Source organism: Pelodiscus sinensis, chromosome 2 (assembly GCF_049634645.1).
Source record: "Pelodiscus sinensis isolate JC-2024 chromosome 2, ASM4963464v1, whole genome shotgun sequence".
Lineage (NCBI taxonomy): Eukaryota > Metazoa > Chordata > Testudines > Trionychidae > Pelodiscus > Pelodiscus sinensis.
Genome location: NC_134712.1, coordinates 236,754,499 through 236,766,742, shown reverse-complemented (window position 1 = coordinate 236,766,742; position 12,244 = coordinate 236,754,499). Strand labels below are relative to the sequence as shown.

At 39.9% G+C, this 12,244-nt stretch overlaps 1 protein-coding gene across 3 annotated transcripts in view; it reads left to right on the top strand.

Moving 5' to 3' along the window:
• WDR37 (WD repeat domain 37) overlaps window positions 1-12,244 on the top strand; it is a 93,577-nt gene that overhangs the window by 19,238 nt on the left and 62,095 nt on the right. For all 3 annotated transcript variants that reach the window (XM_006111890.4, XM_006111891.4, XM_075922712.1), the window contains 3 exons: window positions 5,098-5,194; window positions 10,685-10,780; window positions 10,940-11,004. In XM_006111890.4, the coding sequence (XP_006111952.1) occupies window positions 5,098-5,194; window positions 10,685-10,780; window positions 10,940-11,004 (258 nt within the window). The remainder of the gene's footprint in view (window positions 1-5,097; window positions 5,195-10,684; window positions 10,781-10,939; window positions 11,005-12,244) is intronic.

Genomic DNA, 12,244 nt, shown 5'->3' with positions numbered 1-12,244 from the left:
CAAGTAAAAGGTATATTAAAAAACCCACAAACTTCACTTCTTACTGAATTAGCACTCAATATATTCTGTTCATCAGTCACTTCTCTTCAGGCGCAATCAGCTGAGGGCTCCCAGCGGTGATTGCGCCCCCGCTTCCCAGCCACTTCCCCCGCCTAGCTTCCGCACGCAACCATAGACTCCCAGCCTGTGGAGTCCCAGCCACTTCCCCCACCCCCGCCAGGCTTCCGTCCGGCGCCTAGACGGAAGAACAGAAAATACCGGACATTGCACATGTCTGGTATTTTCTGAATTTTTTTACCGGACAGAGGGCGCAAAAACTGGACTGTCCGGTAGAATACCAGACACCTGGCAATCCTAGATCCACGGTTAGTTCATAGAGAAACCTGTAATACAAGTTTAATTGCTCATGTGCTTTAATTTAGTCTTTCATGTAAGTGGTTCTGTGAGCTAGAGCAATGGTGTGCAACCTGTGGATCGCAACCCCCTTGGGAGGTCGCAGTTATCTTCCTGGAGGGTTGCAGCGGCTGGCATTTTCTTTTCCCAGCTCGGCATACATGTGGCGGGGGTGGGGGAAGTGGCACGGCTGCGGACTGGCGCTTTACATTTTTTTTTTTTTTTTTCAGCAAAAATTTTCCTAGCTCTGGGGGTGGTAAATGAAAAAAGGTTGAGCACCATAGTGCTAGAGCATGGACACTGAGTAATTACTAGAACATTCTTTTGGTTTTCTGTTGAAACTTGTCATTGGATATATATTGCTACTCAGCCAACAGAGAGTTAATGATTTCATTTACACATAATTGTTTTACTTAAGGCAGTGAGTCCTAACAAAATTTTTGTGGTTGTGGGTTAGAAGAAGGAAATCAAATTAACTTCCGTTTCTAATATTGTTATAATTGTTAATTATATAGCTTATCAAAGCAGTTTTGACATTTCAAGAATGTCTTTTTTTACCAAGAGATGGTAAAAAAAAAAACTTGTTCTCCTAGTGACTTCACTTCCTGATTGCATTCACTTCCCCGCCAAGTGAAGTCAGCGACTGTTGCTCTGGAGGAGCCTTTTATCCTCTGCCTAAGCACTCAGATGAAAGATTTTCTCCTTAACAGCCTTTGAAGCAATAGACAGTAGAGCTTGTTGGTAGTGCCCTTTTTCTTGGTAGGTATCTCCTGACCTAAATTTAGAATGTCTCTATTTTATTGTTGGCTTTACAACATCAGTTGAGACTTCGCTCATTTGCTTTAGTTGCCTGGCCCTGATCTTCTTGTAGCTGACATGTTCTCCACAATGTGCTTTTTTGTAGTTGCTTAAACTAGGAAATGGAGGCAGAGGCTTGAAATTTAAAAATTTGGATTTTGCCTTTTCACTTTTTTTTTAATAAAGTATTTTGTGATTAATCCCATTCTGAAGTTTGCAAATTAAAACATATGAATCTGGAAGTTAGTTAATGTTCTCAGTGTATCTTTTAAAGAAGCTAAATCCTTTTGATTCATTGCCTACTTTTTTCTGTTTTAGTCACCATCCGCTCATCAAGGTAACCAAAGGGCTTGATAACTGAGGGTATGTCTACACTACCACCCTAGTTCGAACAAGGGTGGTTAGTGTACGCATTCGAAGTTGCAAATGAAGCCCGAGATTTAAATATCCTGGGCTTCATTTGCATCTTGCCGGGCGCCGCCATTTTTAAATCCCCGTTAGTGCAGACTCCGTGCCCGCGGCTACACGCGGCACGGAGTAGGTAGATCTAATTAAGCTTTCTAATTCGAACTACCGTGGAATGAGGAGTAACAGTAGTTCGAATTAGAAAGTCTAATTCTAACTACCAACTCCGTGCCGCATGTATCCGCGGGCACGGAGTCTGCACTAACGGGGATTTAAAAATGGCGGTGTCCGGCAAGATGCAAATGAAGCCCGGGATATTTAAATCCCGGTCTTCATTTGCAACTTCAAATGTCTACATTAGCCACCCTAGTTCGAACTAGGGTGGTAGTGTAGACATACCCCAAACTATTTGTGTTGTGAGCAGCACCGAGAAATCCCATTGCTTAAAGAGTGTGAGCAAATTTCTTCTTAAGAGATTATTCTCTAAATATATAAGGCAAAGTGTTGGGGAAAAGTAGTATGTATCCCATACTACAGATGGGCCAGTAAAACGAGACTAGCCCAAGGCCAATAAAGGAGTTTTGTGATAGAGCTTAGAATTGAACCTAGATCACTTAAGTCCCCATTAGGGATGTAAGCGACTAGTTGACTATCTGATAAGCTTATTGGATAGTCAAGTAGTGACTTGACTAGTCACTTCCTCTCCTTGCTGCTGCTATCAGAGAGAAGCACTAAGATGGGGTGGGGAGGAGGAGCCGGTGCTGCCCAGAGCTGCCTTAAAAGCGGTTCCCCCCAGCATTTCTCCGTAGGAGGCAGGGGAGGCAGAGGCACGATGGGGAAACGGCACAAATGGGGACTGAAGTACTCCCCTCTTGTGCCAGTTCCGATTGCTGTGCTTCTGCTTTTGAAATGTACTAGAACCCTTGCAGGGCTCTTGCTACATTTCAAAGGCTGAAGCGCTGCTTTTCCCCTCTGCTCTTCTGCCTTTAAAATGTAATAAGACCCTTATGGGCAGCTCTTACTATATTTAAAAGGCTGAGGCATGGCTCCCCCTTATCGGCTAATCAAGTAGTTGATGGAATTGATTAGCTGATTAATCAAAATGTAACATTCCCTAGTCCCTATCCTATGCTTTCACCACAAGAGAAGAGCCTTGTTGATCTGTAGGGAAGGAATCGGGTGAAAGGAGAGAGGAGATGGATGATGGATGGCCAAAATAGCAAACTGTTCAAAGTGGATGTTTTTTGAAGAAGTTTAGCAACCCATTGTGTTTCATATGTATTTAATTTGTCACTTTGTTTATTACAGATGGAGAGTGCCTCCTGTTTTACTAATAAACATATCGTAGGCCAGTAAAATCCACCTTTTTTAATTCATTTTTGTACTTTTAATGTATGTCTCCTTCATAAACTAGAAATATCTTAAGCTCTAATATAACACACACACTTTTAACTTTAAAAAATTACACAGGAAAAAAACAATATAAATTGCCCTCTAGCAGAAAATAAGAGATTCATTTAATTCAGCAGGTTTTATATTTGTCCTTTGTAGGCAAAACAATATGAAAATGCATCCATTATTACTTATTTGTAAAAAACAACTCAAGTGTTTTTTTGGTTGTGTTTTACATTACAGATATGTGTTCTTAGTTTTCTTTTCTACTGGAGAATGGGAGAACTGCTGAGATTGATTTAAGAGATTTGAAATTGGTCCTATAGTTTCCTTTTTCCCATGGGGAAGTTTAGTCAGATTGTTTATATCTTTGAGTTGTTTGTTGAAATCTGTTTAACTAAAGACTCAAGATAACTAGGTTAAAAAGCTTTTTCTGAAAATTAAAACATCTCCCTTAGGTCTCAGAAGCTGCACGTAGGTTTTAGTGCCACTCTCACTTGTAAGACTTCTGTTTATGGTGGAAGATGAGAGAACAATTTCCTATGATGGCTAACATGGGTAGATTTTTTTTTTTTTTTTTTTTTTGTGGAAAAAATTGGTAGTCCCCTTCCCTCCCTTGTAAATAGGGTTTGAATGAAGAGAGTTGAGACGGCATTAAGGTAGTGCCACAGAAGAATACAAAAGGGGAAGTGGAATAGGAGGTTTGAAAGAGTGAAGATGAGAGGAAGAGGAGGAAGCAATGAGCAGAGAGGTAGACGGGGAATAGTTGTGAAAAATCTTGAAACCAAGAATGAGGAAAATTTGATGTTGAAGCTGAAAGGAGGCTAGTTGAAGACTTCAGAGAGAATGATGTTAGCCATTAAATATGTTAATTATGGCATTTTTGAATAAACTTGAGCAGGACAAGAAGAGGTCGTCATAAGTTAGTGTAGGAAGCAATAATTTTAGCCATGGAGGTATGAATGATTTGAGATGTTGTCAGGAAATTACATGCACCTTGCTTACAGGTTGTAAGTATGGGACGAAGCATGAATCTATAAGTTGAAAACTTGGATAATTAGGAGTCTGGTGATAACGAAGGCTGTAGAAAGGAGATGAAATTGGAGTCTGATTTTCAGTTACATTATGTTTGGGCTGGTGCAGGAACATCAGATACTCCTGTCCCCTTTCTTTCAGTTCACCATGAGAGATAATATTGAACAGGGAAAAGAAACACCTTTCTCTTCTATTTAATTTCTAGCTTTCATAATACTGCATTATTTGGGGTGGTGTGGAAAGTAGAAATGTTAAAATATGATTATTTTTGTAAACATAAAATTTCTAACATTTTCAGCGGTTGCACATTTACACGCTTTTAAGGCAGCTTCCCACGAGCACCATTCCTGCCTGTGCTACCTCCTCCCCATGCTAATGCTTCTGTATTAAAGATATCAGCATGAGTGTGTGGGGTGCAAGTGGCTCCGTGGGAGCTGGTGTTCATGCCTTCCTTCCTCTCCCATGCTGCTACCTCAGTATCAGTGTGGAGGCAAACTTTCCTTTAGAATTTAAATTAAAAAATCATGCAGTCCTGGGGGTGCAAGTTGACAGCAGTTTGTGATTTCAAGAAATTTTGGAGTTTCAATCTTGATCACAAAGTGACTTTTCACTAAGTAAATTTATTTTTTACTTTTTTTTTCACATCTGGTGACTTGCTCTGTTAAAAATGTAATAAAAAGTTTAAATCTGTGATGTAAGTTATTGAGCTTTAGAGGTATTAAATAGATTTCATTAAGCAATTAAATACCAGTTAAAAATCTCAGGACATCACAGTGAAGTACCATATTTTGTCTTACACTTCAGCATCAGACTAAGTGAAAATGTAGTCATGCTACAGTAAAAAAAATTAAATGTTAGACTTGATAATTCTTTTGCATTCCAAGCTTGCTGCTCTGTGAACAAACTAGGGTTTAGAAATTATTTTCTTTACAAAAATAAATGTATTTTCTCCTCAGCAGTCCAATTTCAATATTCTATCATAACTTCAGGATTTACAGAATTAACTGCTGATTACTTTTTTAAAAAGTAAACTTTAAAACTTGGTACCAGTGTTCACATTTTTCTCCCTTCTAGGATACTAAACTTCCTTCATCTGTTCGAAATACACTTTTGGAACTTTTTGGACAAATAGAGCGAGAGTTTGAGAACCTTTATATTGAAAATTTGGAATGTGAGTATGGTTTTTGTATAACTTGGGGAAAAATTATGTGGAATTAGATTATATGTAGGGTTTTTATTGTAAAATACTTTGTATGCTAGAAAGTTAGATACCCCTATTTAGTATGTTTCATTGTGAAGGTTTTATAAAGAGCTCCGAATGCTTTGGAAACATATGCCTAAATTGGAGTCTGCCCCTTCTCTGAAAAAGTGCTTTGGGATCTTTTCCACAGGGCTAGGACTAGTTTTGTGGCTTGTCCTGAAATGTAGAACTCTGGCACCAGGGTGCTCATTAGCCACCATATTGAAGAATGGTTTTGAATAAAAGGAAAGCTAGTGTCTCCTAGGGATGTAAAAATATATCTTATTGTCTCTATATAAAACCATGCTACACCCACATCTTGAATACTGTGTACAGATGTGGTCACCTCATCTCTATAAATATATATTAGCATTGAAAAAGGTTCAGAAAGGGGCAACAAAAATGATTAGGGCTTTGGAACAAGTCTCATATGAAGAGAGATTAAAAAGACTGGGAGGTTTCATCTTAGAAAAGAGGAAACTAAGGGGGAGATGATAGAGGTCTATAAAATATGACTAGTGTGGAAGATGTAAAAAAGGAAAAGTTACTTACTTGTTCCCATAACATAAGAACTAGGGATCACCAAATTAAATTAATAGGTAGCAGGCTTAAAATAAACAAAAGGAATTTTTTCTTCACATATCACACGGCCAGCCTGTGGAACTCCTTGCCAGAGGAGGTTGTCAAGTCCAGGAATTTAACAAGGTTGAAAAAAGAACTATAGAAATTCATGGAGGTTAGGTCCATCAATGGCTATTAGCCAGGATAGGTAGGAATGGTGTTCCTAGCATCTGTCAGAGACTGGTAATGGATGACAGGAGAGGGATCATGTGATGATTCCTTGTTCTGTTCACTCCCTCTGGGACATCTGACATTGGCTACTGTCGGCAGTCAGGATACTGGACTAGATGGACCTGTGGTCTGACCTGTGGACCTGTCTGTTTTTATGTTCTAAGCGGACTGTGGAAACTGCCTACAGCAGCAAGAAGAGAGATACCACGATAAAGTTCTGGCATGGTCCTTGCAACCCATCTTCTGCCCCTGCAGAAGAAGTTTTACCAGAGTCACAGAGGGGGGCTTCCAATCATGTCACGGAACTGCAGATATGATCTTCATTGAATGGCAGCTGCAAGAAAAGTGGTCTGGAGCAAAACCGATCACTGACATGTTTTTTATTGATCTAACTAAAGCCTTTGACTCCGTGATTTGCTGTGTCCTTTGGGCTGTACTTTCAAAGGTTGGATGTCCTGATGAAATACATTAATGTCCTAAAGTTGTTTTGACAACATGAAAGTGACTGTTCTGAGCAGCACTGGCTCCCAGAGTGAATCTTTCAAAGTATAAACAGAAGACAAACAGCGCTATATCATTGCCCCAACTGTGTTGGCAGTCTTTATTGCTTTCATTTTTTGCCTAATTGCTGGGAAGCTCCTAGCTGGTGCTGAAATCATCTACAGAATAGAAAGATATTTAGGCTCAGCAGGCTGAAAGCTAAGAGTAAACTTCAGTATGCTGATGATCAGGGCTCGACAATTAATGCAATCTACTCGGCTGTGGTGAGTAGATTACAAGCCGGCACAGCCGCACAGCGCGGTCTGCGCATGCACAGCTTGCTGAACTGCATGGCTGGCGAGTGGGGCTCGCCGCAGCTTAGCGAGCCCTGCTGATGACAATGCATTTTTTGCCTATTCTGAGAGATCTTCTTTTGAATGTTTTTGCTGATGCTTATGTATGTCTTGATCTCACCCTTAACATAAAGAAGAGCAAAGTGCTCCATCAGTCCTCTTCAGATGAGGTACTGTACTCATCTATTAAAGTCAACAGAGAGGCACTGGAGAATGTCGATCATTTTCTCTACCTTGTAAGGTTTCTTGCATCCAAGGCAGATATTGATGTTGGAATCCAACATTGTCTGATCTGTGCCAGTGCAGCCTTTGCTCATTTATAGCACAGGATTTTTGAAGATCATGACATTTGAACAGACACCAAACTTCTTGTCTATCAAGGTGTCATTCTCCTAACACTATTGTATGGGTCTGAAACCTGGACAACCTACAGACATCACTTGAAATTCCTTGAGAGGTATCACCAACACTGCCTCTGCAAGATTCTTTAAGATCAACTGGGAAGACAAGTGCACTAACGTTAGTCTTCTGGAAGAAGTAAAGACCACTAGTATTGAGGCAATGATCATCTGTCAGCAACTTCACTGGACTGGTCACATTGTTCGGATGCCAGACCATCGCCTCCCAGAACAGGTCCTGTTTTCTCATCTGAAAGAAGGATACTGTAAGGTGGGAGAACAACGGAAGAGTTATAAGGAGTTGCTAAAGGATATCTTATAGAAGTGCAACATTGACGTTGACATATGGGAAACATTCGCCAAGCATTTCTCAAAATGTAGACAAGTCCTATGCAATGGCTCTTTGCATTTTAAATTTGCCTGCTGATAAACTGAGGAGGAGAAGAGATGCAAGAGAGAGACTGCCTCCTAGTTGTGGTCATCACCCTCCTGCTGTACCCGGAAATATTTGTCCTCCTCGTAATCCTTGTGGTTCAAGGATCGGCCTTGTAAACCTTCAGGTAGCTGATAACTCCCATGTAAGATGATCATACTCAGCAATGAGCGATTGCCAATCATCGGTGGGGATATAAAGTCCTGGTTAATCAGTTAACCTGTTAAATGTTAGGTTGGCCTAACATTTAACCGGTTAACCATCTAAGTGGGATCCCAAGTGGACTGGAGTGGCTCCTGTCCCTAGCCCCATGCTGGGGCTGTTGTGCACTCTCCGCAGACAGGGGCTTCTGCAGAGAGAGTAGACGGGCTGCTGCGGGTGAGAGCAGACAGGGGCTGCTGCAGATCCACAGTGTTCACCCTGTGGGTCTGGAGCAGCTTCCTGCAGATGGAGAGCTGCTCCAGCCCCCACCTGCTTAGGGTGATGCTTACTGGTTAACCTTTCACATCTCTAGTAGACACCCATATCATTCATCTGCAAGATTGAGAACCTTTAGAACTTTTTTAATTTGGAGTAACTGGTAGCAACAGTAGATGGCCATCCTCTATGGCTGTGTCTAGACTGCAGGGTTTTTTCGAAAAAAGTAGCCTTTTTTCGAAAAAACTTCACCTGCGTCTAGACTACAGCCACATTCTTTCAAAATTAAATAGAAAGAACGTGGCTTTTCTTTCGATGGCGGTAATCCTCATTTCATGAGGAATAACGCCTTTTTTCGAAAGTGTTCTTTCGAAAAAAGGCATTCTTGAATGCAAACAGGGCTTTTTTGAAACAGAGCATCCAGACTGCCTGGGTGCTCTTTCGAAAAAGTGGCTCACTTTTTCGAAAGAAGAGGCTTGCAGTCTAGATGTAGCCTATAAGAGGGCTGGGCAAAATCTGGCTCAGGGCCCAGACCCGGCCTGCCAAGCATTTTTTCTTCAGCCCACTCAGCTGATTAGGAGAGAGTGCATACTTCCTCCAACCTTTCTCCACTCTGTAACAGAGCTGCTCCCAGAAGTCTCCTGTTAGCTATGTAGAGTGGGGGAAGAAGGGCAGAATGGAGGAGAGAGTGGAGTGCTGAAATCGGGTGTGTTTCTGCACAGCAGGGATTCAGCAGGAGACATACAGCGGATTCAAGAGTGCACAGCAGGGCACGGGGAGGCAGAATAGGACAGATTTCCCTTGAAGAACCAGTGCTTGGCTTCTCTCAGAAACTTACTCAACAGCAGCCAGCACACACAGTCTTTGTCACTGTCACACACACCTAGTCTGGCCACACTGTCCCATATACACTGCAGCATGCAGTCAGTCTGTGTCAGTTTCTCTTGCACAGTGTCTTTTACACTCACACTCTCTTTGTCTCTCTCTCTCTTTAGCTCCCAGCATCAATTTTACTGAAACAACAGGTCTGCTTTGTCCCCCTCTACATTCAAATCAACTATCTTCCTCCTTTATGCTGCTTGAGCCTAACAGAGTGATCATTGAGAGCACAGGGAGAGAGTGTCTCCAAACTCAGTTTAGGTGCCTCTACAGTTTAGGTGCTGCAGTTTAGGTACACAGACCACAGCAACCCAGAGCTGTCGTTTCGTGGGAAGTCCTGTTCAGTTTTAGGCTGGAGACTATCCCATTGTAGATGGAATTTTCAAGGAATTGAGCGGCTCGTGTCAAGGTTTCTATTATGTGCAAACTCGCAGATTTTTTTTTTCAAATGCCTTTACTTTTGCCAGATGTTGATGAATTTACAGCGAACTGTACATCCCTGGCACAAAGGCCATGTTGTCAATAACCAGGGGGTTTAAGAGCTTGTGAGAGAGATTTTTCAGACTTGAACTTGGACAAAACATATTTTTCCCCTGACCTTGTTCTCTGAATTAACTGTACCATTTTAGCTGAAATTTTCTAATAAACTTTAGCCGTATGCCAACACCAGGCATGGAAAACTCCAGCCAAGCAGTTAAGTTTGGCAAAGTTATAAACAATTGAAAACAAGATCTTGGGTAATAAGTTAGTAGTGCTACTATCTCTGCTTATAAAAATTCGTATGGTACAAATGGTGAGTGTGGGTAGCATAGAGAAGAAATGGTAAAAATACATTGAGCAGTTTTGTATGTACATAGTCTCAGAGGTGGGGAACATAGTTTTTATACTCACGTGAAAAATACCTACTTTTGTATTGAGTAAATGTTTAGAAAATAGTTGCATGAAACATATTAGATCAATAGTACAAATACTGAATTTTTCATTTAAAAATAAGTTAATCTTAATTAAGATCCTTTTAGGAATAAAGTGAGTGTTCTTGTTTAACTTATTTAGCTTAATATGCTGTTGTCTTTTTGTATATTTTTGATTTTCAGCAATGCACTATCTTCAGATGACTAGCATATAGAAGGAAAACTGCTTCATAGTTAATAGTATCTAAAAATGACTTGCTAATTGTGGATGAAATAACTGATGAGGCCACACATTTCTGTTTGCTTCTGAATTTCCTTTTTTTCAGTGGGGTTATTTTGATGCATAGGTTGTGTACATATTAGATATTATTCTTTTAATATTTAGTCTCATTTGCTAGTACACCGTAATCAGAAGTGATAAGGCTTATCTGGCACAATTTCCTTGGAATCTGGGTCAAACTTTATCTTGGGTTAAGAAGTTCATCATGAAACTTTGTATTTATTTGGTACATTCAGACTTCTTTTATAATGTTATAATAAACTACCCTTGTTACTCATAACATAAAACAGTGGGTCTTTGCCCATGAAAGCTTATCCTCCAACACTTCGGTTAGTCTATAAGGTGCCACAGGACTCCTTGCCGCTTTTGCAGATTCAGACTAACGCGGCTACCCCTCTGATACTTAAAACTTTAAGGAATTTTGTGATATTAATTGTGCTTTTAATTGCTTATTTATAATTTTTTTTGCTCTTGTTAGTACGTCGTGAAATTGATACACTCAATGAGCGCTTGGCAGTTGAAGGACAAACCATTGATGGAGCTGAACTGAGCAAAGGACAACTGAAAACAAAAGGTAAGATAAATATTAATCAATATTAGGTTTTCTATAGCTTGCTTTTCCTGCTTAGCTTAATAAAATGTACAATTTAATTAAAGGTAATGGATACCATTGTACAAATTAGTTAACAAACCTATTAGTCGAAATATTTTCCTTCAACTTTTGTCTCAACAGCCAGTCATAGTACCAGTCAGCTTTCACAGAAATTGAAGACCACTTACAAAGCATCTACTAGCAAGGTATGAGATGAACAAAACCTCTCCTTAACATTCATGTGCACTTATGAGACTAACATGTCTGTCTTAGTATTTTAATGTATTGTGTGTTAAATGGTATAGTTCCATTTCTAAAGAAAAACGCCTAATAAATAATTGTCTTGGATACAGCAATAATCCTTCACTTCAGAAATGCTATACTAAAATTTTGTAAGGTACGGTTTTTAAGATGGCTAATAGAAATTGGAGTGTGGGGTGGAAGAGATTTTATGGTAGTATAAAGTACAAAAGAATTATTTGTAGTTTTTATGTTGAAATTTTAAGTTAATGTTTAAGTTTTGACAATGAGGACTTCTTTGGGAAAGACCTCTAAAACTGTCTTTAGAAAGCCTTGCAGGTGAATTGATTTTTACCTGCTTGGTTGTCTATGTAGTGGGGTTTTGAGCTTTGTCTTATTGTAGGGTGACTATTCTTGCTTTTCAGGTATATGATAATGGATAGGTTCTCAACCTCCCCATCATGCTCCTTGCCAGTTGGAAGATGTAGCACAAGAAGACGTGCCTATCTCTCTGAACAGTTTCCGTAATCTTCTCATTTATTTCCCCAGTTTGGCATGTCTCTCCATTTTTGGTCTTGTCAGACTTCAGTTTTTATCCACCTCTCCTTTCTCTCTCACACAAATAGGTGTCTATTCTACTCTATTTTGCTTGGCGTGAGGGTCATTCCTTGGTAGTTTTATCGGGAAAGGCAGGAGAAGAGTTTGCAATGAAAAATGATATCTGAATTTTCTGGTTAAATACATGAACTGTTCCGATGGTTAGCTGCATTATGAGATGCTGTGGGAGTCTACTGGCATTATAGGAGTTTTTACAGGAGCCATTTATTATTCTACTGGAAGTGTGGGTGCATGGACACAGTATGGTGAAGCAGACCAAAGTTATGTTCTTGTCTTCTCCCTTTTCCCCATGGTCTAGTCTCAGAAGCCTGCTAACAGATTGGGAAAACATTAGTAGTTAACATTTTGCATATAATGTTTCATAGTTAACATTTTGCATATAATCTGGATAAATAAAAAGGAAGGAGATGCATTGGGATGACTTTTGTAAATATGTATTTAATGTGTATCACGACTTTAGACAGAATTGATATACAGGGAAGCGAGATGATAAGAATGGGGAGGGTTTTATTATTTAGTCCAATGTAAAAAAAATATTCCTTTTCTTCCTGAAGACTTTTTAGTTCCTCTTGCTGCAAATCGGTTTGC